The sequence below is a fragment of the Lactuca saligna genome, chromosome 9, assembly GCF_052625555.1.
Source record: "Lactuca saligna cultivar CGN05327 chromosome 9, ASM5262555v1, whole genome shotgun sequence".
Lineage (NCBI taxonomy): Eukaryota > Viridiplantae > Streptophyta > Magnoliopsida > Asterales > Asteraceae > Lactuca > Lactuca saligna.
Window position 1 is genome coordinate 50,762,979 of NC_136425.1, and position 27,315 is coordinate 50,790,293.

Sequence of the window (27,315 nt, forward strand, 5' to 3'; positions counted from 1 at the left end):
GATAACCATATAATCAGTTAACAGACTAGCAGGTAGATTTATAGATCACGACTGTTAACAATATCTTATATACTAAGATACATAACTAAAAGGGTTGATATTGGTGCCTTCGGCCCATAATAACAGTGAGGAAACTCACATAACAGTCTGACGGATAGCTAAACAAGATACTGCTCCAAATACCGACTCTATAGTTCACCTATTCAACAGATAGAGACTAAGTCTTAACTATAGTTCAAAATACCCAAAATATCCTTAAATCAAACTTGGTCAACCCAAGTCAAAGTCAAAAGGTCAAAAAGTCCACTTGGTCTACTCAGCTGAGTATGCGGGGTGTTCTCAACTCCTACATTGGGTGTACTCCTGCCTTGACCGGAGTCGGGAGTTTGACTGCGTACAACGTATGTTGGGGTATGCACTACGTACGCCCAGGAAATTCTTTTCTCAATAAGAGCTTAATGAATTATGCTCTTACGTCTAAACTTCAGATCCAAGGCTAAAATACCAGTAAGAGTCATAAAGTTTCTAACTTTATGACCTTACAAGTCCATTAAGTGCTCAATACACAAAATTCTAACATCTTAATGCATTAAGACCTTCTAGAGCACACATGGAGAAAAACTAAGCATCAAGACCACATTTTTATGACTCAAAACCCTTCATAAGGTCTAGAAGAACGACTTATTTGGCTAAGAACATGCCATACTCAAGAGTCACCATGTATGGGAGCAAAAGTACCCTAAATGAAGAAATGGCTAGATCTACAAGATAAAGTGATCAAGTTATGAACTTTTTACCTCTTGGATATTGATAATCTCATATCCAAGTTGCTTCCAAGCTCCAAGCTCTCCCCACAACCTTCTTCTTCATCAAGAAAGCCACAAAAACACAAAAATAAGCTCAAGATGTACTTTTGTCACTTAGGGTTAGCTTGGGAGTCATTTTTCTTAGACAGAGGTTGGTAAAGGCATGTGAAATGAGAGATAATGATGCTTAAATATGGGCAAAAGCCTAAAAGTTAGGGTTTTAAGTTCCACCATGTACGCCCTGCGTACACGGTATATGCTCAACGTACTAGGGTCCGCCCCAGTACGCCTAGCGTACACAACGTACGCTCAGCGCACTATCTCCTGGACAGAATTACCAAAATGTCGCTATGGGCCATTCTTACAATATTTTCAAACCCAATGGTCAAAATGCAAATTTTCTATTATTAATATGTTGAAATATTAAAGACAAGATGTTCTTGATTATTAATATGTTGAAATCAAACAATTTTTCTAGGTTCTATGATATACATAGACATAAGGGAAGGGAGGCTGTTGGTGAAGAATATGAAGAATAGGGTGGGGTAGTCTAAAAGGGGTGTTTTTCATATATATATATATATATATATATATATATATATATATATATATATATATATATATATATATATATATATATATATAAAGAGAGAGAGAAAGACCTTTAATATTAAATAATTATTGTTTTTATTAAAATAAGGCAAAACTTCATAAATAGTTCCCTATGATAGTGAAAAAACAGAAATACTCTTCACTTAACGGCTAAAAGCTAACAGAGTGAGCCAGAATGACCAAATGTTAAATGTTTTGAAACCACATGGACTATCTGTGAGGTTTTTTGAACTTGGGGACTAAAGTTGATATTTTCAAAAACCACAATGACCATTTTTGAAGTTTTGTCTAAAATAAATATTTCTCTTAAACTATATTAATTTGAGCTTTATTTTTCGAATTCATTTCAAGTATAACTAATAATAACTTTCTAATCTTTTACTACGATGATATCCCGATATGGTTTAGGATTATCATAATTTAACATTATTTGTTTATCTTAATATAAAATTATTATTTTATAATTAATAAATTAACTTAATAATTTTTAAAATAACATTTATTTATTCATATTTAACTATAAAGTTTTACTTTTACACTAAGAAAAATTGTTAAGGATGTTTTAAATAAGTTTTCCATGATTAAGATGGGACCAAAAGGGTAGACACCCCACAAATTTTGTCATATTATGCACCAAGAAATAGAAATATTAAATACCCGAAAAAGAAAATAAAATTAAGAAAAAGGAAAAGGAAAAAGGTTGTTGTTGTGCTACATTGAATGCTTGTTCTGATGGCTTCATTTCTCAACATTGACGGACAAATCAATCTCTCTCTCTTTCTGTAACACTCTCTCTCCCAATACTTCTATAAATATTCATCCATCTTTATTTTACTACTGCAAAAGATTATATAATTAGTTGGGTAATTTCTTAAAATTTCACCACTTTCGCCTCTGTTATCTGTGGGTTTTTGATTTTGATCCTTTTATTTTATGGTCTGAAGATTTCAGAGAGAGAAATAGAGAGATGGGTTTGGTTTGATTCTTGGTTAATGTGCAATCTTTAAGCTCAATTCCAGGTACGTTTCTTTCTCCAAAATGGAAAATTTCAGTCCTTTTTTCTTCTTTTTGTTTATTAAATTTCCAGATTCTGATTGGTAGTATTTAGAATTGAACAGCGACACTGTTGTTGTTTTTACCAGAAGGGATATCGGAATCGGTCACAACCCAGATCAAACCGAAACCCCAGTTTCAAAAAAGATTTAATCGTTGATTCCATCAGACATCAAATGGCTGTTGTTGAAAATGCTCATAGCATCAACGTTGTAGCCTCAGATGTCGATCAGTCAACAAAATCATCCTATACCAACAACAACCGTAACCCTGTTTCCAACATGTCTTACCGATCAAACGATTACCACCACCATCACCACCAGCAACAGCAGCAGCTACAGAAGGTGACGCCACTACAGCCGCCGTCGACCACCAACGGCAATGGTTATGTCGGCGATGATGATGGTGGAGATGGGTTTAAGAAAGAAATGAGCGATTTGGAAGAAATGCTGTCAAAACTTAACCCTATGGCTGAAGAATTTGTCCCCCATCAAAGACTTCAACTCCTGCCATCATCTCCTGCCCAATTTGGTTATGCCGCTGTGAACAATTTCTTAGTCCACAGTAACACCGCTGCTTTCGCTAATGGCACTCCCACCACCACTAGAAGGGTAACACGATTTCGATTCCCCCTTTTTGTCATCTTAATTCCTTAATTTCCTATTTTCTTTTGCTGATTTTTGGGGGTTTCTGATTGTTGTAATCAGAAGGGTAATTTCAGTGGTAAGAGAAGAATCAACAGCCGTACTAGTATGGCACAAAGAGATGATGTGATCAAGAGAACAGTTTATGTTTCTGACATCGATCAACAGGTAAAAAAATCCTGTACAATTGTACAATCACTGTAGAATCTCATTTATTTTTCTGGGATTTTGCTGTTTTCACTGATTACTTAACATTAATATGCTTCTTTAAACTATTATACGAATTCAGGTGACCGAAGAACAGCTTGCAGCTCTCTTTGTTAACTGTGGACAGGTTGTGGATTGTCGTGTATGTGGTGATCCAAATTCTGTTCTTCATTTTGCCTTCATAGAATTTACTGATGAAGGTATCTTAACCTTTACTATTAGAGTAAAAAGTTTTGATTTTTGATGTTTTGTGTTGTGTAATGTTTAATATTCTTTAAATTGCAGAAGGTGCAAGGAATGCATTGTCTCTTGGTGGAACTATGCTTGGGTACTATCCTGTTAGGGTTTTGCCTTCAAAAACAGCGATTGCACCAGTAAATCCAACTTTTTTACCCCAGGTGACTTTTTGAAGCTATAAAATGTGTACCATATGCTTCAATGCTTGTACTTAGTTTGTGTGTTGTTGTAGTCTGAAGATGAGAGGGAAATGTGTGCAAGAACCATATACTGTACGAACATTGATAAGAAGGTTACTCAAGCAGATGTCAAACTCTTTTTTGAAACACTATGTGGCGAGGTTTGTGGCTTTTTTATTTTAAAAAATAAATAAATATATAAAACTGATGTTTCTTGAATTTGTAAGAATTGTGGAATTTATTGTTTTTAGGTTTACCGCTTGAGGTTGCTTGGGGACTATAATCATTCCACTCGTATTGCATTCGTTGAGTTTGTGATGGTAAGTTTTCTTGACCTTTTTAAGCCGTTTTTTATTGCTCAAAATGTGATATATTCATGGGATGTGCAAATGTATAAATGTTTATAAAGGTATTACTTTGTACTTTTGTAGTAGTTAACCTAGTTTGAGAGTCGGATTATGTGTATATCTGTATATTCGGATTGGACAAGCTTTCTAGCTGGATGAGGAGGGCATCTGCGTCTTTTCCACATACAAGAAATCGAGAGCGAGTCCTGGTCTCACCTTTTTGATTGAGACAAAAAATTGTAATTTTTGTCCTATTGACATCAGTCCTATCAAAAAGTACATGTTGACAGGCGTAGTCTGTCGTGCTTGTACTTTTTTACTTCTTTCTCCTGCCACAAGTCTACTACATTGCACTTTGAAAAATCTACCCAACTATAGCATTATACTTTCATGTTTTCTCTTAATAGAACATAATCCTTGGAATTGCTTTGTATTTGGACGACATTGACATTGACACATTGACACTGACATTGATACTGACACTGCTATAATTGGATGGATTTTCAAAAATACAATTCTCTAATTACATGAAGAAATAAAGATATGTTGCTATTTTTTTACAGGCTGAAAGTGCAATTGCGGCTCTGAACTGCAGTGGTGCGGTGTTGGGATCCTTGCCAATAAGGTGGTGTAGTTGTTTAGTAACTTTCCATTTTCTTTCATTTGAGAAACCATAATTAATTAATTGTTTCTAATTTGGGTTGATTTTTTTTTTTTTTTTTTTTTTTTTTTTTTAATTTATAAAATGCAGGGTGAGCCCTTCAAAGACACCAGTTCGCCCACGTGCACCACGATCAACTATGCACTGATTTAGGTTTTTAGAAGGATCTATTTATTATCTTTATTCTCTACTTCTCTACTTATACAAATGCATAGATACAGAGAAACTGTTGAAACGCCTTCATGCCATTTTATGTTTCTAGTTCCTGTCTGATGCATCGGGTCCAAGTATATTATTATGCTTCACGAGACTCTGTTAACCTTTTAGTTAATCGCATGTTGTTATTTTAAGTTACTCTTTTCACAAGATTTAATGATATTTTAGTGCATTGTTTGTTGAGGATCCCATATGGTAAAGGTCATTGTTGAGACACTTACTGACGAAAGGAAAGGACGACTAAAAACGTGCACAGTGAATTAAAAAAAAAAAAAAACATTTTTAGACTAAAAGCTTAAACATCAACCAATCACAATGACAAAAAAGGGGAAGGGAAAGAAAATGTGAGGCTTAACAGTTAAAATGAAGGGGTATTATGGTAATCTTATCTCAAAATTTTAAAAAGTTTGAAGATAATCAGATAATATGACATTTCCAATGAAACTTGGGCAATAAAAAGTTTTAAAAAGCTATTTGGTAATTGTCAAACACTCGTTTTAAGTAGTTGTAGTTGTGACCAAAAAAAAAAAAAAAACTAGTAAGTCATTTGTTGTTTCAAACAGTTTATTATCCCTTTTCTAGGTTCTGGAAACTTCCATTTAAAATAACATTAGTTCTTTGTTATTCAATTACCCGTTACGTAACAATTGTTTATACCAAATTCTGCACTTTAATTTATCTTTATAAACTCAATTAGCTGAATCCATTCATTTGAAAGCTACAAATACTAAGGACACAAAAGTTCAAACATGTAAAATGATAATGTAAAATGATAATGACTTGTAAGGGTAATAAATTTTTATAATTCATATATGTAATTAGTAAAAATTTTATATGCGTTCTACCATTTTAACTTGTTCAAAAAAATATCAATATGACCGTGTATAGCCATTTTGCCGGTCATATAAGTATTTTATTTTCACAATTTGAACAAGTTGAAAGATAGCATGCATACAAAAAATTTCATGATTAAAATTGTACAAGTTGGTTACCCTTAAAAATCATTAACCTTTCTTTTTAATCTAGTCCAATACAAAAATATTTTCTTACGGCTTTTTTAAGAAGTTTTTACAACGTTTTTAAGATTTTTTTCTTAATTTTTATTACAACTTTAAAAACATATTTTGTAACGTTTTATAATTTGGTTTACTATTTGTTACTTACTTAAAAAAAAGTTATAAACTTGTTTTATATTTTTTTAATGCGATGTTTTAAGCTTGGATTATAACGTTTTAATTTTTTATACTCTAATACAATTTTAATACAACCGTTTTTAAACAAAAATAGTTTTTAAATATTTTTAAAAAATTAAAACTTATTTATACTTTTTAAGTAAAAGTTTTTATTTATACTTTCATACAATTTTCATATAATTATTTTTATACATTTTAGCTAAACGTATGATATGTAAAAATTGTATGATCCAAGTATGAGAGAGTAACATCGTAAAAAGGTTAAAAAGTTGTAATCGAATTTTAAATTGATGTATTAAAAAAATATATCAAGCTTTGTTCTTAGTAAATAAGTATAACAAGTTGTAAATTTCTCTATAAAAAGTTGTAAAGATGTTATTAAAGAATTTTACAAAAATTAAGAAAAAATTTCAAAAAAAGTAGTAAAAAATTCTTTAAAAAGGCTTAAAATTTATGTACAAAAATAAATTTGTAATTTAAACTAAATTTGGATAAATTCTTAATAAAATATAATGTTTCGACCAAATTCATAAAATAAAAAAATAATAAAAATAATAATAATAACCTATGCAAAAACTATAAAATTGAAAAAATATGTGTTTTGTTCCACATGTTATTGTAATATAAAGAGTATATTATTTTAAAAATAATATAAAATATGTTTATTGATAATTTAATAAAAAAAAAAATTAAAATTTAAAATTAAATTAAATTTAGAATGAATTCGTAACAAAATTTAGTGTTTGGATCAATTGCCATAAAATATAATGTTTGGATCAAATTCGTAACAAATTTTAAAATATAGGCTAAAACTATAAAATTGAAAAGATTGGTATCTTTATAATATATAGAAAACATAAGTCGTTTACTTTTTAAAAATAAAACAAGTTTATTTACAATTTAATACAAACATTTTTAAAAATAAATTAAATTACATTTGGAATGAATTCCTAATAAAATTTAGTATTCGGACTAAACTTATAATAAACTTTAAAATCTAAATAAAATATAAAGTTATAAAAAAGGAAAAAAAGAAAAGAAAAAAGGAAAAGAAAAAGAAAACGATGGTGATAGACAAATATACATAAAACATGAATTTGATTAAAAGAATAAAAGTATTACAATTTTATTTTTGAAGAAGATGTTTGAGATTTTATTTTTAACTTAAAAAAAATATGGTAGACAAAATGAATGAAAACATTAATTTGATTAAAAGAATAAAAACATTTAAGTTTCATTTTTCAAGAGGATGTTTCATTTCGATCTTTATAATGACTTTTATATGCAAAAGAATTTATTAACTTACGACGATAAGAAAAAAGTTTTTTTAAAACGTATTAGATTAATTTTTATGGTAGAAAAAGTTAATAAATTAAGTTTATATATGTTTTAAAGGAAATTTGTATTTTAGAACACAAAAACACAAAAAGTTATAAGGCTGATGGTTGTGGAGTGCGGTTCCAAACCGCAGGTGTGCCATGTCAACCATAAACACCGCCTCCATGGTGTGGTCTTGGTCGCACTGGGCTAGAAATGGCCGCAGCCTTTTTCTTCTCTTTATTTGTGTGTCTTTCTCTCTCTTCTCTTTTCTTTAACCTATCTTTTTTTTTTACCATGGTTTCCACTTCCTGGTGTGGTAGTGTGGTAAAAATGATGTGATTCTTATGTGACAAAGGAGGGAGTGCGGTTTATGTGATACCACTCCCTCCGGGTTAAGAAATTTTGAAAAATCATAAATAATAACATATTAAAATCTACTTTGCTGATAAAAAAAATTATTTTTAAAAGATTTTTTTATATTATCAAATTTTTTTTTTGAGTTATTTTTCAAAAACCCAATAAATCAAAAGAAACCTAAACATGACCCAATTTTATGGATGATATATAAATTCGAACACATTTGGAGCATCACAATCCATTTTTCTCGGTTCTGCAAAACACCGTTTACGACACGCAAACGGTTTTGAGTTTTGAGTTTTGAGTCGTAGTCGGCGGCATATGCAGACAAACAAATTCTCGGTTTGTCTCCTTCTGCCCCTCAAATTCATTCGTCTCCCTTTTTTTGCCTTTCAATTTCATTGTTTTTGCCTTTTGGTTTCTCGCAGGGTTTAGGGTTCAGCTCCTCTACAGATTAAAATAAATCTCCCGCTACAAAATGCAGCAGCAGCCGCCTCCGGCGTCGAAGCTCTCCCCCAATGCCATCACCACCGAGCAGATTCAAAAGGTTTCTTAGTGTTCCGATTGATTTTCTCTATTATAATCTTTCAAATAGTGTTGACCTTTAGTTTGCCCCATTAATCGATGAATACTTTTCCCAGTTTGTACCCAAACTTTCAGATCTTACATAAGTCTTTTTGCACTTCATTTGATCGTAAATTTACACCAATGCGTCGATTTAGAGTGTATATGTTGTGTTATGCGTGTCTTCTTGTATTTATTAGATCATCGCCATTAACTATTTCATCAAGTAGATTTGGTGTATTCTGTTTGACGATTGTTAACAAAAGAACGTCTTTCGTAACAACTACAAACCCGTCAAGCACTTCTTTGCCCTAATACCTTTATACCTGCAATCATGAAATACCATGTTAATCGCTACATAGTGTTTGATAGGAAGGAATTGGGGAAAGAATGGAATAAGTAGTAGAACATACATCAATTGATTGTGTTGATCCGATTGCAGTGCCTTGAAGACAACAAGAACCTGATCATGGCTATAATGGAAAATCAAAACCTTGGAAAGTTCCAGGAGTGTGCTCAGTAAGTTGATCACATCATTTGTTCATATATTGATCATGTAAAAATGTATCCTTTTTGAGAAATTTAACTAATTTAGGTACCAAGCAGTACTCCAAAAGAACTTAATGTACTTAGCTGCCATTGCTGATACTCACCCACCTCCACCAACACCAACACCAACACCACCACCACAAATACCAAATCATTCTCAGGGGAATCCAAGCTTGCCACCAGGTTTCATGCCTCAGCAGCCTAATAATTTCATGCAGCAACCTCAACCCGTAGCTCCTCCTCAGCTTCCTATTGGCGGTGGCGGTGGTGGTGGTGGTGGTCAGAAACTGCCATTTCAGTTGAATTCACTTCGGACCCCAGAGCAACAACAACAATTGTTACAGTTTCAGCAACAGCAGCAGCAGCAGCAGCTTCAGGCACAGATGGGTCTGAGGCCTGGTGGTGGTGGTGGTTTGTTTGGGATGCATCAAGTTATGAACCATGGTGGTGGTGGTGGTGGTGGTGATTTGATAAATGGACAAGGAAGCAAGCAAGATGGATCTGAAGGTAATAGGGATTCATGAATGTATCCTTAAATTATATATAGATAGGAAAAACCAAATCCAGTATCTTTTCGTGTTTGTTGTCTGGAAAAGTGGTCTGCTTTGTGGGTTTTGTATCGTAGCTTCCCAATAAGGTGTTGAGAGAACTGAGTTCACCAAGTTCTAAGAAATGTATTTTTATCAAGGATAATCTATTCATGCTTCAACAATCTTTCATATCTTGGAGGTATTTGGTTTATGTAGAATGTTTTTGATAGTTACATAATCTTAAAGTAGTTAAATGGAAGTTGGAGAGTTTAAATTAAGAGAAAAAGACAAATATACCCATATTGGCGTAAGGTTCATAAGAAAATAGCCATATGTTTGAAATTTCTTAAAATAACTATATGTTTCACAGAGGGCTATTGTGTAATTGGGGACTTCACTGAGAAATTGTTTTTTTGACTTGTGTGTTGCATCTTGTGGAATTATGTTTAGCAATGGTGATGCAAAAATGCCATTTTCACTGTGAAATTGGCCGAAATGGGTATAAGTTTTATTGTTTTTTACACAAAAACTCGAATTTAAAATGTGTTTTCTTCCAAATTTTGGGGTTGAAAATAATGTCGTCTAGATCATGTAGAAACGTCCACAAAAAGGGTAAAGGGGTTGCAACAATCTAAAATAGGAAAAAGAAAAAAGAAAAAAAAATCTCGTTTCAAAGACGATGAATCCTAAATTCATCCCATGATGTTGGCCTCACTCATAAGGCTTTTTATTGTGGTAGAGACTTTAAGGACCTTTATCATTGTGGAGGCTTTTATGCCTATCAATATGTTATTTCCCTCATTTTTCTTTCTCTCACTAAAAACCCAAGGGATGGGTGGGAAATCCTTCCCTCACTTTTTGGTCCAATAAAAACCCACTTCCCCCGTTTGGAATAAAAAAAGAAAAAAATGCACAACCAATCGTTAGAAGAGAGAGAGAGAGAGATTCTCTCTCCCCCACCCTCTTCCCGTTGCTTCTTTCCCGCACCCCCGGTGCGGTGTTTCACCATGCGAGAAGCCTTCCCGCTGCTTCCCGGCTCCCTACTCCGTCCGGCCTTATACATGGTATAGAAGTCAACCATCTATTTGTTGACTTCAAAAAATGGAAATAAATTATTGTACGTAGAAGGTATCATAGATAATACCCAGAAAATTTATTAATGGAGGTTTGAAATTCATGATAACACCTTTCCATAAACTTCCCTTAATTTGATTCATGTTGATAAATATTTAATAAATTTTCTGGGTATTGGATTTTTGAATCTGCTCGGTGGTGATGGCATTGGATTTTTGCACTTGGTTGTCGTTTGGTGGCCGCCTCACCCTCATTAAATCTATTCTGGATAGCCTCCCTACATATTACATGTCCCTCTTTAAAGCTCCATTGGGAATTATTGAGCAACTTGATAAGATTAGAAGGAGATTCTTATGGGGAAGCAGTGAGCTTAAAAAAAAATTCACTGGGTTGAGTGGTCTAAAGTTATTGCGCCAAAATCGAAAGGGGGTTTAGGTGTTGGTTCGTTATTCGCTCAAAACATTGTCTTATTAATCAAATGGTGGTGGAGAATTATGAATTACAAAGGAAGTTTATGGAAAGGTGTTATAAACATTGCCCTATTAATCAAATGGTGGTGGAGAATTATGAATGACAAAGGAAGTTTATGGAAAGGTGTTATCGTGAGCATCCACAATTTGTACAACAAACTGTCATCGTACATCGCGAGAAAAACATCAAATGGAGTTTGGTGTAATATTTCCAAGGCTGTTAGAGCTCTTGATAGTCTCCATATTAATTGCAAGGATATTTTTTCCCTTATCCCATGTTCAGATGTCAACATCTTATTCTGGAAAGATTCTTGGTGCAGTAACATTCCATTTCACCTCAAATTCCCACACTTATATTCAATTGAAACAGTTAAAAACTGTTTATTGGGAGATAGAATTTCTAGCAATGACTTTTCATGGATGTGGAGATTTGAACCACCAGGTTCAGAAGAATTAAACGAACTGCTACAGCTATATATGGATATTGGTAACCTAAATACCGAGCAAAAATCCAAATTTGGGTTCAGTTTTTCTCTTAATCCTAGTGGTAAATATACCGTGAATTCAATGATGAAATTATTGAAGTCTAAACTGAATCCTTTAAAGGGGCGGCAATTTGGTGGTCAAAGATAATTCCTCTGAAGGTGCGATGTTTCATGTGGAGGTCGGTGTTAGGTAGAATATCAGTGGCTGAAACCTTGGCTGTAAGGGGGATAATTACCTCCAGAGTGGATTGGAAGACATTACTTGTGGCTATTCTAGAGTGGTGTAACATTGGATATTCAAATGGTGTGGATTGGAAGACATTATGTTCTCAAATATTAGAGAATTCATTGATTTCGCGGCTACTTTGGGAAACTGTCATAGAAAAAAGGAGATCTTAACCACAGTGTTCTATTGCCTTGTTTGGAACATTTGGCTATCCAGGAATGACAAGATTTTCGAACATATTGGTGCAATTCCTACAAAAATCGCTGATAATATAATTTTGCTCTCGCACATATGGTGCAAGCATCAAGGTAGCACTAGTTGTGGTAATTGGGTTGAATGGAGCGTTTCACCTTTCACTCATCTTTCATCTTAATTTTCATGTTTGCTCTGCTGTTCCTATTTCCTTTTCATGTTTGTACTTGGTCTCATTGTAGCTTCTTGCTATGAGAGTGCCCCTTTTAATGATATTTGTTTTTTCTAAAAAAAAAAAAAGAATGAAATTAAAGTTGAAAAAAGATGCATATTCGATTCTAATATGGGTAACCCGTCTTTTAAATACTTTCATCATCTTGAAAAAGAAACTTGAGAGAGACAAGGAGTTATTGATGACAAAAAAAAAATAACTAATTCATTTACAATGTCAGGACGAATGGAAATAAATTTTAATCGTCTGTTTTTTTCTTAGAAAAACTTTGTAAGAAAATAGCAAAAACAAAAAGTTAGAAGGAAATAGCAAAAAAAAAAAAAAAAAAAGAGTTTTGGAGCATTCACTCCAAATAGCCCCGGTCTTATTGTTCTCATTCACATAACATGTAAAAGAAAGAAAAAAATCAACTATAATATCGAATAACACTTCCGGTAAACGAATGTTTATCACCAAAAGTAACCTTATTTTGAAACCTCCACAAGACCCACAACACCACGCCCATGAAGACTCCATAACAATTTACGCGACAATTAAATCCAAAGATCATTCAACCAACCAAAGACATCGACAAGCTAATCTCGGATGGGTTTTTGTTCGCTTTTTATATAAAAAAATATTATGAGTTTTTTAAATCGGATATTATGGATTTTGTTTGTGAATTTTTGTGACGAGTAAGATTCCTTCCAGTCATAATTATTCTTTCATTATGTTAATCTTGAATGTTGATAGTCTTGTTGTTGTGTCGGGATTTCTCTCCTATTAGCCTCATTGGGGGAGATGCGAAACTATAGCTACGGTGTTAGCTATTCTCTTATCATGAGTTATTAAGTCTATTGCAAGTTATGAAAAAACTACCTTTGTTAGCGATCGCTAATTTTAGATGTCCAACTAATGGTTAATAAGATATTGGCCTGCTATAAGCAGTGATGAAAACGGCTGATGATTTTCAAGAACGACTTTGAAAATGCATATCATTCGGTTTCTTGGGATTTCCTTGAAATAGGTGTTGCAATTCATGGGGTTCGTCCCCAAATGGATGGGTTGGATTTATGACTATCTTTATTCGACCAAGGCCTCGGTCTTGGTTGGTGGTAGACATTCGATGGAGTTTCCCCCTAAAAGAAGGTTGTGTCAAAGAGATCCTGTATCTTCTTTTCTTTTTATTTCGGTGATGATAGTGTTAGTTGTATTTTTCCTTCGTGATATGGTTGGTTCTTTATAGGTGTCTCACTTATTTGTAACATGTGTTTTCTGGGTATGTTTGTTTATTAAGTTTATAGGAATTTGAAATAGGGTTTCGGGAGGGAAATGACTTCACGACGCGACGATGTATTATTATCCGTAGTGTGTGGCAACACGACAAGTAGTGTCACAGTAAAAAACCCTAGTTCTCGGGTTTTGAACCTTATTTAAAGGCCTAACTCTTAGGGTTTTCTTTTTTATCAACCTCCATCCTCCAAAAACCCTAGTCTCCTCCCGTCAGTTCATTTTTTTTTTTTGGTGCCTTTAGTGTGTAACTTGAAGAAGAAGCTTATGTGTTTGGTGTAAAGGAAGCTAGATCCAAATAATGTCAACCTTCTTGTAATCTATGACTCTAAGCTTATAGATCTAGTGTTTTAAGCATCTTTGGTTATGTTTGGTCCCTTTAGCTTTGGGAAACAAAGGGCTTGTAAGTTGATTAGTGGACTATTTTAGACAAGCTCAGATGAAAAGAGTACATACATAAGCTCTCTTTGATCCGTGCAAGACATTCTTAACCTCTTTGGCTTTGTTTTGGATGTAGGATTAGTAATGGAGATGCTAGGGGTTTGCAAGCTGTTGAAGTTTAGGTTTTTATCCTTTAGAAACCTCCCAAGATGGTGTCTGGAAAGTTATAGCCTATGACTTAACAAATTAAGCACTTAATATAAGTGCTTCGTTTTGTACATGAAGCGCGACGTGAACAAACCTTGGTTACGACACGAAACGAAGCAAGATTCACAACTATTTTGGATTGTAGTTGTCGCGACGCGACTGGGAGCTAGTTGCAACGCGTTGACCATTGATTGTTGACCAATTTGACTTTTGGTCAAACTTTGTGGAGATTGAGTTTTGGACTAAGGTTTGACGTATGTTTAGTTATGGTCATTTAGAAACGTATAATGGTGAATTTACGTGGGTTATGCTAGTTGATTTCTCTTGAGGATTCTTGCATGAGAGACTTGGATTTTTAGCTTCATGTAAGTTTTATCACTATACTATGTGTAACAATGTATGTCCTTCGCGTGGTAGGATGTTTGTGTAAATGATTAGAATATAGTTGGACTATAGCATTCGTATGTCGATGTAAGACTATAGTTGGACTATATCATTTGTATGTTGATGTAAGAATATAATTGGACTATAGCATTCGTATGTTGATGTAAGAATATAATTGGACTATAGAATTCGTAAGCGTATGAATTATATGCCTTGTTATTTGTAATTGAATATGTTGTGTATTGTGGAACTCACTAACTCGTTATTTTAAATGTTTTCTATTATGGTGACATGGAGGAGGGCACGACATGACTATACTAGCATATATGTTTCTTTTTGAGACTTCCACTGAACTTTATGTTTTGTTTTATGATGTTTGAATCAAATGAATATTTATGTCTCTTTTAAAAGATGATTTTTAGTTGTTTAAATCGCACTTCAAAAAAATATAAATCTAGTTGAAAATTTGGGACATTACATTATTGTACGTCGATAATTTGCTTTTTTTAGGGGGGTGGTCTGATAACAATATTAGGGGATGATGCAATTGTTACAATGTTTTTATACTCTGTTTGAGCTCAAATTAAACACATATAAGTCGAGCTTGTATGGTATAGGGGTTAATTTTGAAGATGTTCCTACCTTAGCTAGTTTTACGGGTTGTAAACCGAAGCAACTTCCTTTTTCCCTATTTGGGTCTTATGGTTTGTACTAATATGTCGAGAATTCAGGGTAGGATCTAGTTATTGAAAAATTCAAGAAAATATTATCTAGGTGGAAATGGAATGTACTTTCAATAGGTGGTAAATCAGTGTTTGTGTCTTCAATGTTGGGTTAGTTTAGGATTTATAATTTTTTGTTATTTCTAATGAAGTGCAAATCAAGAAGAAGTTGGGATTTCTTATTCCTAATTTCTTTTGGGGAAGTGATACTAGTGGCGTGAAAATCCCATGTATCGCTTGGAATTCAGTTATGGCCTCGAAAGAAAAAGGGTGTTTGGGTCTTGGTAGTCTTGAGGCTTTTAACTTTGTTGTTATGCAAAAATAGATATGGAAGCCATGTTTGAAGTAAGGTTCGTTGTGGGTGAAATTCATTTAGAGATCCATGGTGATAATGAGGGTGGAAGTTCAGTCTTCTTCCCTCAGGTGTGGTGACGTCATGTGGTTCCAAATTGTCGATTCTATAAACACAATGCATGAAAGAGGTGTTATTCTCCATTATTGCCTTAAAAGAAAGGTGAGAGATGGTATAACTACAAATTAATGGAATGATATTTGATTAGGCTATTTGTCTCTCAATAATAGGTTCTTGAGGTTGTTTTGTCTTGAGCTGAACAAGGAAAGTTTGGTTTGAGACAGGTGGATTTGGTCATGGTCTCGGTCGATTAATGATGTTGTGAATAGTTAGGACGTTATAAAAAATTTCAACTTTCTAACGATGCTTGTGATGATTGGGGTTGGTGGTTAGAGGGTTTAGATTCTTTCCCGGTTTAAAGATACTCGTAACTTTATTAAAAATATACAAAAGTGAAATTCTCATTCTTGTTTATTTTAATAATATGATTTGGATATTTTGGTACTTTTATAAAAAAAAAATAACCAATGATAATGAATTCCTGTCATACACCATACGAATGACAATCAAATGTCAAAAAATGAATTTCAATTATGTCCCAATTCGCAAACCAAACACGGTCTCTTACTATACATTCTTAGCATTTTCATAGTTATCTCAAAATGAAAAAGCTTTAGTAAAGTGTTAAGATTGCAAGTGTTGCACACTTATGAGTGATGGATGGAGTGATTGGAAAAACCGGTCAATATGTAATTTTCTTGTAAATAGTCCTAGAGGAACTGTATTTTAGCATAAGTCGACACATCTGACATTATGAAGACGAAGGAAAGTATTTGCAATGTTAGATGACTTTGTTGAAAAAATAGGTGAAGAAAATGTGGTTCAAGTGGTCACGTATAATGCTGCTAACTATAAGGCTCCTGGGGAGATGTTGATGCAAAAGAGAAAGAAGCTATTTTGAACACCATGTGCAGCTCATTGTATAGATCTAATGTTGGAGGATTTTGAGAAAAAGATTGAAGAACATAAGTTGATAATTACAAAGGGAAGAAAGATAACAAGTTTCATGTATAATAGGTGACAATTGGTTCTTAACTTATTTATTTTTTATATAAGTTATTTGATTAATTATAAGTTATAAGTTATAAGTTATAACAAGTTTAATGTATTATAGATCAAGACTAATTTGCTTGTTGAAAGAGTTTACAAAAGGGAAAGAGCTCCTTAGGCCTGGAGCAACTAGATTTGCCACATTTTATCTTACAATTGGTCGCTTGTTTGAGCTGAAAAGTCCATTAATCTCATTTTTTGCATCTGAAAAATGGTTGTCTACTAACTATGCAAGGACTGACACCAGAAAAGATGTTGAGGATATAGTTATGGACACTGTAGGATTTTGGTCATCAGTTATCACATGCCTTAGGGCCGCGAAACCCTTAATGAAGGTTCTTCGATTGGTTGATTCAGATTCTAAACCAACTATGAAACAAGCCATGGTAAATCCAAAGAAGGAAATTAAAGCAAATTTCAAAGATATCCAAACACGTAATTTTTTTTGCTTATTTGTTTATATTTTTTGGAATTAATTTTAAACCAATAACTCATATATTTTACATATATTTTTAGGTATGGACCTATTTATGATATCTTTGATGATAGATGGTATAATCAGATGAATAGGGCACAACATGTGGCAGGTTATTACTTGAACCCACAGATGCAATATAGCGATGATTTTGAGAATAATGGTAGGATCAAAAGTGGATTGTACATGTGCCTAAAAAGAATAGGTGGTGCTGATGAGAACATAACGAAGACGATTGATTGTCAGTTGATCAATTCACGAATGCAAGAGGTCTCTTTGGTCTTAATGTAGCTAAGCTAACAAGGAAAGAAAAATCACCGGTTGATTGGTAGGATTCTTATGGAGATGACACGCCCGAGTTGAAAAATTTTGCAATGAGAATTTTGAGTTTGACATGTTCTTTATCCGGTTGTGAGAGGAATTGGAGTGCCTTTGAGATGGTAACTTATAAGTAACAAGTAAGGACATTATGTTTTAATGTTACTTTTATTATGTCATTATCTAATATTTTGGGTTTTCTTTATGTAGTATATAGGTACATTCTAAGAGAAAAAACTGACTACAACTACAAAAGATGAATTATCTTGTGTATGTTATGTACAACTTGAAGTTGAATGGAGGAGATGAAAATAAAGGAAAAGGGCATGATGGACTTGAAACATTAAACCTTGATGATGTTAGTTGTGGCGATAAGTGGATTACTGAAGAACCATCTTCTAATCATGATGTAAATGATGATGATGATTTTCTTGAAAAGGCTATAAGAGATCAATTGCGTGAGTTATTCTTTTATTCTATTATTTTAAAACTAAAAATGATAGTTTTTGCTTTTAGTTTAATATGTCATGTTTACATTTAACTGCATGTGCGGGTGATCGAAGAGATTTAGGAGAATATATTTTGGATTTAGAAGAAGAAGATGATGTGGATGCACAATTTGTTATGTTAGATTAGATTAAATGGTATTTGTGTTGTGACTAATATTTTGAATTTAGAAGAGGATGATGATTTGAATGTAGTACTTTTTGTTATCTTAGACTAGATTAAATGGTACTTGTGTTGTGACTAATGTTTTGAACTTTTTATAGTTTTAAAATGGAAAACTTGATGTTGGAGATATTTTTCATTTAAAATTATATTTTTTTTGGGATCTTATGATCCCGATCCTGATTTTGCAAACCCAAAAATGGTCATACGTAGGATCCCGATCCTAACAACCTTGATACTATGTTCAATTTCTGTTTTTTTTTTTTTTTTTTCAATATTTCAATCTGATCTCACTGTTACTAACTGTGATTTTTTATTTCGTATGGTGCTTATTTTGTTTTAATGAAGGTGAAAGTATCCTCTATCTTCTCATAGCGATTCACATGTAACATATATATATTTTGTGGTTTTTTGTCTTTCCAATAGCATTTTTTTACCTATTTTAACTCATCATCTTCTTCTTTAGCCGGAGCAACACCCGATAATGCAAAGGATGTATGAAGAAAATGCTTGATCCAGAACTGATGGCTTATAGCTCAACAAGTTCTTGGAAATACCACGCAGTATAGATACTAATCTGTTAAGATATGTTTTCTTCTTTGAAGTTCCCTCGTATTTACTTCAATAATTTAAATAAGGATTTCTACATGATTGTAAATTTTGGTAAACATCTCAAAAATTTGGATGATTAAAATAAGGATTTCTATATAATTTATTCAAACGGCTCAAAAAATAAGATTAAATTGAAAATCTAAACAAATATCATCAAATTTAAAATTCAAAGTAATATCAATTTATGAGATTTTCTAATACGTGCCCTAACGGTATATATAACAACTATTAATTAATCACAATTATTACCATAATTAAATGTTAAATACATTAATTATAAGAAATATTGTCATAATTAAATGTAAAATTCATTAATAATCTCTATAATTAATACATTTTACATTTATTTATGGTAATATTTTTCATAATTAAGTGAATGACAATTGTTAACCAAAATTGACCATCCAAAATAAAATTAATGGAGGACAATTGTCAACCCAAAACAAACACACTTCAATGTTTAATCTAAAATAGCAACGAACTTTTAAGTTTTCATTCAAAACAATAATATATTTTATTTTTCATCATCACCAACAAATTTTTTACTTTTAAAGCAAAATATCAACAAGTTCATCTTTTTAAACGAAAACACAAAATTACTTTTATTTTCAAATAAAAGCAACAACATATTTATATTTTGAATCTAGAAGAGAAACTTACTTACATTTTTAATTCCGCACAAGACGAGTCTTATATTTTTAACCCAATCATTATTTGCAAAAATTCAATAAAATCACTAACCCAATCATTGTTTGCAAAAATTCAATAAAATCACTAATGTATTTCCTGATTTCGATTAAACCCCGTGATACTTATGTACAACAAAAATCCACTGCATTCTTTGTCTTTCACTGTTATGGAGGGAACAATTCATTCATCACTGCAAAATTGATTAACAAATTATTAAAGCATTTTCATAAATGATAAAACTATAAATAATGATGTTTTTTTCAAAACTAACCGTGTTCAACAAAATTATTAGGGACATGAAGCTCTGCATTACCATTCAAACCAAGTCCTTGAGCAAGGACATTCATCATATTACTAATGTTATTTACAGTTTCTACCGACTCGGCATGATTTCCCTACCCAAAAAAAAAAAAAAAAAAAAAAAATTCAATACTTATTTTCTTTAAATAATCATATAGGATCAAAAAATTAAACGCTTACATCCACATCACCCCATGTAGTCCCATTGGCTACGTCAGCAATTTGTTCTACCAATAAATTTGATAGATTCATCTGAAATTTTTTATTAATATTTAATAAGTTTAAATAAAAACAAAGGACAAATAACATACTATATACCACATTTAAACAAAAAATAATAATAATGATAAAATACCACGTCCATTTGCCTTCGGATAAACACCAAGCGATGCAGCTGAATTCTTATACGAATACTAGTTGTGAGACCCGTATATTATACGGGTTGATTAAAACACAATGTTAAGTACAAACGATTAAATAGAAAATTTATTTGAATTTGAATATGAAATAAGTGAAAATTATCAGAAAAAAAAAACATGCAAAAAGTAAATTAATTAAAATTATGTGTTTAGTGTGTACTAAATGGTTAATTATAAAAAATGTTAAACATAAAGGTGTAAACTGTAAATTTATTTGAAATTGAATTTGAAATTTAAAATTTGAAATTAATAGTTGGTAGGTTTGATTTATGGAAACTAAATTAATGATAGAGTAAATTACATGGTCCCTATGGTTTAGGGTAATTTGCACGTTTGGTCCCTAACTTATTTTTTTAACTCGGAAGGTCCCTACTGTTTGTTTTTGTTATGCGGTTGGTCCCTATCTTACATAAAAAGACTATTATGCCCTTGATTTTTGTAATTTATCTAAATAAAGACACTCCTAATCCCACCCCCTCACCTTACCTCACCTACCCCATCATTTTTTCCTCTTTAAATAATAATCTTTTTAGATAAGACAGGGACCAAACACATAACTAAAATAAACAGTAGGTACCAAATGCGTAACAAAAACAAATCATAGGGACCTTCCGAGTTAAAAAAATAAGTTAGGGACCAAACACGCAAATTACCCCAAACCATAGGGACCATTCGTGTAATTTACTCTTAATGATATATTGGAAATGAAAATTAAAGTAATGACAAACGGAAAATAAATATATCTCAAATTATGATAAAATGACATGTGGTTAATTTTATGAAAGAAGGACATATGGCAAAGTTATTTTCATTTATTAGGATAGATAAGAATCAGCCATTAACATATAGCTATAAAAAAAATAAACAATGTTATAAATTTATTTATAAAAAAAAGTTAATTATAATTCTTAAATTTCGTGAAAAAAAAAAAACTTACTTCATGTATATCACGACAATTACACGAGCCACAATTCTTAAGTGGTTTCTGAGGGGATCATTATTTTCTAAGGCGTGGAATCTTGCAAAAATATGAGTTAAATCAACTTCAAACAGTGCTTGCTGTGCATCCATGTCTTGGATTCCTTGATTAATCTATAATACGATATTTTCATATTTCATTACAAAAATTTTATATAAACTAAAAAAAAAAACTAAATGTTTTTACAAAATCGTATGCTGCAGCAATAGCTTCTTCCGGAATAGCCATAATCTTCCTACATCGAAAAACAAAAAAAAATATTGGTAAACAGTTGTCAATGAGAAAAAATGATGTTCGAAACTTTATAAATCTTGTGTTTCGATTAAACTATGAAATTGGGTTTTTAACTTTTTATTGGGTATGGTATGAAAACAGATATGACCTGAAATTGACTCCGAAAGGCAATCGAGAAGCAATTCAAACTATTCAAAAACCAATTTCAGTTGTTGAGTTATCGAGTAATCGACGAAAACTACTCATTTGATATAACAAGAACAGCAAATGTGATAAGTTAATAATTTAGACCGAAAGACGCGATGAGAACGAATTCGAATATGCTATAATCCGGATTGGTACCTTGAATTAAGAATCTCCGTTTGCTGATTCCGGCAGTCGCCGTTTGTTCAGCCTCCGGCGGTCTCTGTACGCCTGAGAAAGAGAGGAGAGGATAACTCAATTGAATGAAACTGGTGAGGAATCGTGTGTAATCGACGATTTTATCACCGGAATGGCGGGAAAAAAATCAAGAACCCAAAAGATCAAAGAACAAAGGTGTAGAAGTAGACTGAAATGAAAACTTGTACCTTCAATTAAGAAGATCCGTTTGCTGATTCCGGCAGTCGCCGTTTGTTCAGCCTCCGGTGTTCTCTGTACGCCTGAGAAAGAGAGGAGAGGATGAATAATTGAGTGAAACTGGTGAGGAATCGTGTGTAATCGACGATTAATCACCGGAATGGCGGAAATAAAACCAAGGACCCAAAAAGAAGCTTGAAGCGAAAACTTGTACCTTGAATTAAGAAGCTCCGTTCGCTAATTCCGGCAGTCGCCGTTTGTTCAGCCTCCGGCGGTCTCTGTATGAGAAACAGAGGAGAGTAGAGCAGAGCAGAGAAGCGTTGAGTCGATTGGTGAGGCTCGAGATGAATTAAATGAAAATCAATTTAAATTTTTTTTCATCGTTAAACTTTAATTTTTTGGCTTGTAGTTAGGTGAAAAAACAAAATGACCCCTTATAGTTTAACCACTTTTTCAGCGTAAACTTTTTAATGCTTCGTGGTAAAGGTAAGATATGACCTATTATGTAACAATATTTCAAAATACATGTATTTTTTATTAGAAAAGATTCAAGTTATGTGACAATTATGGTCAGTGACATGGTGGTTTAGATAACCTCTTAGACCTTTTATACAAATCAATAACAATTATGACCAATGACATGGTGGTTTAGATAACCCTTTTGACCTCTTATATCAATAAGTAAGAAACCCTCTAAGAACATATGAATATGATGTGTTTAATGATATTGATGTTGATTGGGATTTATGTAACGTTTGGGTTTCAGGTTAAGCATTTTTGTCAATATAATAGTTTAATTCAACTCTTGTAACTCTTTTTGAAGTAATAAAGATGAAATATTGAGTATTATGTGAATTATGTGTGTTTATGTGTTTATTATTAAATTATAAATGTATAATTAATAAAGAATAAAAATGAACGTCAAAATTAAAGTGTGAGATAATCCCGATATCTCTACATAAAGTTGTAGAATATGTCTCAAGGTTTCCGTACATATAAAGAATGCCGAAATCCGAGCTATAACGAAGAAGTTATGGTCCGCCGAAGTTTTACGGCAAAACCGGCACGACACCGGGAGACGTAAATAGTGAATTTACGATAGAAGACTTTTTAGCCTTAGCAATCTAAACAAAATTCGTAGAATATGTTAAACTAAGAACATCGATAAAAAGAACGCCCAAATCTGACTTGGTATGAAGAAGTTATGATTTTTCTAAGATTCGGCTTAGCAGTGCACGACCCGAAACTCGAATTTTAGTTCGAGCGGTTTTTGGCTTACGCGACCTAAATGAGAGTTGAAGATCTCATTAATAGGAACTCAACGGTAAAAAGACAGACGAAAACGGAGTCCGTGTGAAGGAGTTATGAATTATTCGCGGTCATTTAACAGTCTAAACGCCTCCTACTGTTAAATTTGAGATCGGTCGAGAATTAGCTGACGGAGTCTAAACGAAAGTTGTATATCTTGATTTTACCTACGCGTGGATATAAAGAACGTCAAAAACGGAGCTCGTATGCGAAAGTTATGATTTTTCTAAGTTTGAAGGCTGATACGCGATAGGGGGTGACGTGGCACCACCAGAATTGGACACGTGACACCATCAGAAGGCCACCACATGGACCAACTCGACGAGTAGTTCCCCCCTACTCGGCAAGTCCATCAGATTTCTCCCCTATAAATAGAGGTGTCGGGTTCCCTCATTTCCTCACCCCTCAACCCTCTTCTTTCTCTCTCTAAACTCTCTCTCTAAGCCCCCTAACCCCCTTAAAAGCCTAGGTAAACCCCCTAGCACCCGAAGGAAGCCCCGAGGCTCCCGGAGTCCCAAGAAAAAGGTTCTTTCGACTCAGGAACGCTGCTCCAGCGAAGCCCGGTTTTCAAGAAAAACCCGTTGTAAGTGAGTTGTACCTATCTTATCTTTAGTTTAGCTTATGTTTTTATATAGGAATGTTATTAGGTCCTTAAAATAATTATTTGGGCTATTATTATGAGTTATATTGAGTGTTATTAACGCTTATATAATAATAATAATAGTCATACAATTAATTTGTCGCGGTTATCATTAGACTAAACCCTAGTGGTATCGATACTAGGTTTTATCGAAGAAAAATCGTTGTGAGAGTATCGAAGCGCTGTCTGAGTGCTGAGTCACCACCTTTCAGGTGAGTGCATAGTTACTTTCAGCTTACACATAGATATGAAGTATTTTATACCTGCTATGTGTGCATATTATCTGAATACTTGCTATCTATGCTGGATGAATGTTTTATACATGTTTTCAATGATTTAAACTGTAAATGTATTTTATATCTACAAAATGTGTTGGGTAAAACATGGGTAGATGTAATAGTTGTTGTGTGACAAAATAAAATAATGAAAGGCCTCGTTATAGATGTTACTAATGATCTAGTCATCTAGCGGAGTATAGATGACGACCACGGACTATTCTAGATAGTCCAGTGGAACACTAGCAGGCTCGCAACATGTAGGTGTTTATTCGAACTGTGTGTTTATTTGAACTGTGTGCTCACCAGATGTACTCCATCCCCCACATGGTTGCCTTAAGGACATTTGTTGCTGAGGAATCCCCTTAGCAGTAGTGTCCATGCTGATGGTAATCCTTAGGATGGGTCCCCTATGATAGATGCTTAGGGACGTAATGTGAGGATAACGGGAACGGGTAATCGGGATTGTTTAATTTAATAAAGTTAATAAACTTATTTATTGTGGGTTGAAAACCATATGTGCTCACCAGGCTCCCAAGCCTGACCCACTCAGTTTTATGTATTACAGGTAGTGGAGCTTGAGCATAGATATGATGTTTGGACAAGGGATTACGGATATAGGCATGTAGATATGAAATAATGTAGTAAGGCTTGTATTGTACTGTTTATGCTTTTGATCTGTACGAACATGACATCCCGAGTCTTTTAATGAAATACATTTCTATGGAAATGCTTTTGATAAATCTTTATCATATTCTGTTTTGGGACAAATTCCGCAAAACTTTTATTTAAAAATGTTACTCTGATTTTTAAATAAAGCATAAACAAACCGGTCTTTTCTGACCGTGATTTTGAGGATGTCACAATTTATTTTTTATAACTTATAAGATTAGAAGGAGTGGTAGTATCTTTAGCATACTATCACATCATTTAGTGTGCCGCACATCATTAGCATGTTTTTCTTAGCATTTTATAAGACTATAGGGTACGTGCCTGTTATCGGGCATTATGGCTGACGAGGAAAACATGGCTTAACGCCATTACCACAACTTGAATACTACCCCAATAGCATTATGTGATCTCTCGTGGTAATGGGAACGACTTGCAACGCGTATTGAACATTGATTTGGCCAGTTTGACTGTATTAAGAGTCATTTAAAAAATTTACTTAATTTTTATTACATATAAATACATACCTTCTACTTCAAACTTATTCACGCCAATTTTTTTCTCAATATTTTATAAAATTTCAATACTTCTCCAAAAAAATGGATCTGTTCTACTCGTCTAACAATGATGATGACATGTTCGTCACTATAATGTACGAGTATTGCATGAACGTGCTACTACAACTAGATCCAACTCTTTTACTAACAAGACGTGCAATGTTAAACATAAATCGCGAAGGACACCAATGTATAGTTCACGATTATTTTGAGGACAATTATGTAGAGTCGTTGATATTCAATACACATGAAAACACAGACAACTTCGAGAAACTTGTCAGATTATATGCGTGATGGTAACAAAGAACAATGTTTGTGTTTCAAAATAATATATATAGTTTATTTAAGCTTTGAAAAAAAATCAAAAATACATCTAGTGTGACATCCCCAATTTCACGGCCAGAAAAGAACGATTTGTTTATGCTTTGTTTTTAAAACCAGGGTAATCTTTTAAAGAAAACAATTGCGGAATTTGTTCCCAAAACAAAAATATGATACGAATTTATCAAATCATTCCTTTAAAGAAATGTATTTTCATTATATAACAAAATCTCGGGATGTCATGTTCAATACAAACCAAAAGTATAAACAAAACAAAATAGACCTTACAATAGTTATTTATAACTACTGACCTATAATCCAAAATCTCTCGTTATGTCATCCAACTTATGCTCTCGTGCCATAACTTGTAATACAAAGAAAACTGAGAGGGTCAGGCTTGGGAGCCTGGTGAGCATATAGGGTTTTCAACCAACAATAATATAATTATTATATTTAATTTATCAAATAATTAATCCAATTACCCACCCCCATTATCTCCATTTATTTCTTAAAAATTTATCCTAAGAACTGATTTCCCTTCTCTCATTCATTCCTAAGGATTACCTTAAGGAACTAGCACAAAGTCTAGTGTTGCCAAGGTTCTTAGATTACCTCTGGTGAACACGCAGTTCAAAATAATTAATGAACACCTAGTTCAAGAACACCTAACGAACACTTAGTTAAAATATCCCTGGCAAACACATAGTTCAAAACATCTAGTGAACACTTAGTTTAAATATCCCTGGTGAACTCAATCACCTAAGGAACACAGAGTACGAAAGCTCTTAGTTCAAACCACGTGATAATAATGTATATCTCGATCCTGCAAAAACATTAATATTATTAACACATATAAATCATATTTCTAAAACAATATATCCTATCTCGTCGATCCCCACATATTGACCCTATACTATGATCTTACGAGATCTAGCCTAAGGAATCGATATAAACAACAAACTGATGAAGTTGCTTCGGAAATTCCCTGGCAGCAAACGAGGATCAATAAAGACATCAAATGAGGGGAATGGAATAATTTTCACCACGAACCTTCATTTGTAAAAGAAAGAACCACAAGACAATTAAGTCAGGGGTAGTTATCTAGATAACGATGCCTAGGCGTGGTCCGACTATCATGATGTATTATACCCCCAGACTCTACCTATCCTAACATCGAACTTTGCCTAGAAGTAGCCTGAATACATGAGGCATTTCACCCCCAGACACATCCTATCCAGCAATATAACACCAGACATACCTAGCAGTGGTCTATTACCGACACACTTTATTAGCCAGTCTACGAAGTTCCCTTAATTACTCCGTGAAAGAAAACGCTGACATATGAAGCTTGGTCGATCACTTCATAAAAGAAACGCTGACTCCAAAGCTCTCTCAGTATAAAAGTATGGGGAAATACTACCAGAGTACTCCCGTAACCGACGCCCCTTGCAGTCATTGGCAATTTGGTGATAAAATCCATGGCGATCTGTTCCCACTTCCACTCGGGAATCTCCAACAGCTGCAACTTGCCGTGAGGTCTCTGATGCTCGGCCTTAACCCTGCGACATGTTAGACACCTGTCCACGAACCATGCAACGTCCCTCTTCATACAGGACCACCAATACTCTCTTTTTAGGTCCAAATACATCTTAGTGGCCCCGGGATGGATCGAGAACTTCGATCGATGAGCCTCTTTGTGACATCCCCAAAAT

The 27,315-nt window shown here is 33.3% G+C and overlaps 3 protein-coding genes across 10 annotated transcripts; 2 read left to right on the forward strand and 1 right to left on the reverse strand.

The window, feature by feature from the left end:
• The first annotated feature begins 2,088 nt into the window (after positions 1 to 2,088).
• Positions 2,089 to 5,100, forward strand: LOC145015219 (polyadenylate-binding protein-interacting protein 12-like). 8 transcript variants are annotated; one of them, XM_078973674.1, is made up of 10 exons: positions 2,089 to 2,200; positions 2,363 to 2,437; positions 2,527 to 3,082; positions 3,179 to 3,283; positions 3,405 to 3,522; positions 3,608 to 3,720; positions 3,792 to 3,899; positions 3,990 to 4,058; positions 4,649 to 4,710; positions 4,837 to 5,100. In XM_078973674.1, the coding sequence occupies exons 3-10, from the start codon at positions 2,648 to 2,650 to the stop codon at positions 4,892 to 4,894; spliced, it is 1,068 nt and encodes a 355-aa protein (XP_078829800.1). In that variant the 5' UTR covers positions 2,089 to 2,200; positions 2,363 to 2,437; positions 2,527 to 2,647; the 3' UTR covers positions 4,895 to 5,100. The 8 variants fall into 8 exon arrangements, with proteins under 8 accessions (XP_078829800.1, XP_078829797.1, XP_078829793.1 ...); XM_078973671.1 differs by having other exon boundaries at positions 2,537 to 3,082; XM_078973667.1 differs by having other exon boundaries at positions 2,561 to 3,082.
• Positions 5,101 to 8,057: 2,957 nt separating this feature from the next.
• Positions 8,058 to 9,657, forward strand: LOC145018744 (uncharacterized). The gene is made up of 4 exons (XM_078976596.1): positions 8,058 to 8,174; positions 8,261 to 8,379; positions 8,839 to 8,915; positions 8,992 to 9,657. The coding sequence occupies exons 2-4, from the start codon at positions 8,311 to 8,313 to the stop codon at positions 9,467 to 9,469; spliced, it is 624 nt and encodes a 207-aa protein (XP_078832722.1). The 5' UTR covers positions 8,058 to 8,174; positions 8,261 to 8,310; the 3' UTR covers positions 9,470 to 9,657.
• A 9,675-nt stretch (positions 9,658 to 19,332) lies between these two features.
• LOC145017741 (uncharacterized) lies at positions 19,333 to 22,159 on the reverse strand. The gene is made up of 9 exons (XM_078975712.1): positions 22,048 to 22,159; positions 21,845 to 21,916; positions 21,618 to 21,689; positions 21,228 to 21,276; positions 21,000 to 21,154; positions 19,999 to 20,056; positions 19,824 to 19,895; positions 19,615 to 19,738; positions 19,333 to 19,533 (listed from the first exon to the last, which is right to left on the reverse strand). Exons 4-9 carry the CDS (start codon positions 21,267 to 21,269, stop codon positions 19,508 to 19,510), a joined length of 477 nt encoding a protein of 158 aa, XP_078831838.1. The 5' UTR covers positions 21,270 to 21,276; positions 21,618 to 21,689; positions 21,845 to 21,916; positions 22,048 to 22,159; the 3' UTR covers positions 19,333 to 19,507.
• Positions 22,160 to 27,315: the final 5,156 nt, after the last annotated feature.

Bases quoted from the DNA above. Each gene is read 5' to 3' on its own strand.
- LOC145018744 (XM_078976596.1), top strand. From the start codon at position 8,311: ATGCAGCAGCAGCCGCCTCCGGCGTCGAAGCTCTCCCCCAATGCCATC. The intron at 8,380-8,838 runs GTTTCTTAGTGT...ATCCGATTGCAG, and splicing joins CCACCGAGCAGATTCAAAAG to TGCCTTGAAGACAACAAGAA. The intron at 8,916-8,991 runs GTAAGTTGATCA...TAACTAATTTAG, and splicing joins AAGTTCCAGGAGTGTGCTCA to GTACCAAGCAGTACTCCAAA.
- LOC145017741 (XM_078975712.1), bottom strand. From the start codon at position 21,269: ATGGCTATTCCGGAAGAAGCTATTGCTGCAGCATACGATTTT. The intron at 21,155-21,227 runs GTAAAAACATTT...ATCGTATTATAG, and splicing joins TTGCTGCAGCATACGATTTT to ATTAATCAAGGAATCCAAGA. The intron at 20,057-20,999 runs GTAAGTTTTTTT...TCTCACAACTAG, and splicing joins ATTGTCGTGATATACATGAA to TATTCGTATAAGAATTCAGC.
- LOC145015219 (XM_078973674.1), top strand. From the start codon at position 2,648: ATGGCTGTTGTTGAAAATGCTCATAGCATCAACGTTGTAGCCTCAGAT. The intron at 3,523-3,607 runs GTATCTTAACCT...TTTAAATTGCAG, and splicing joins CATAGAATTTACTGATGAAG to AAGGTGCAAGGAATGCATTG. The intron at 4,711-4,836 runs GTGGTGTAGTTG...TATAAAATGCAG, and splicing joins TTGGGATCCTTGCCAATAAG to GGTGAGCCCTTCAAAGACAC.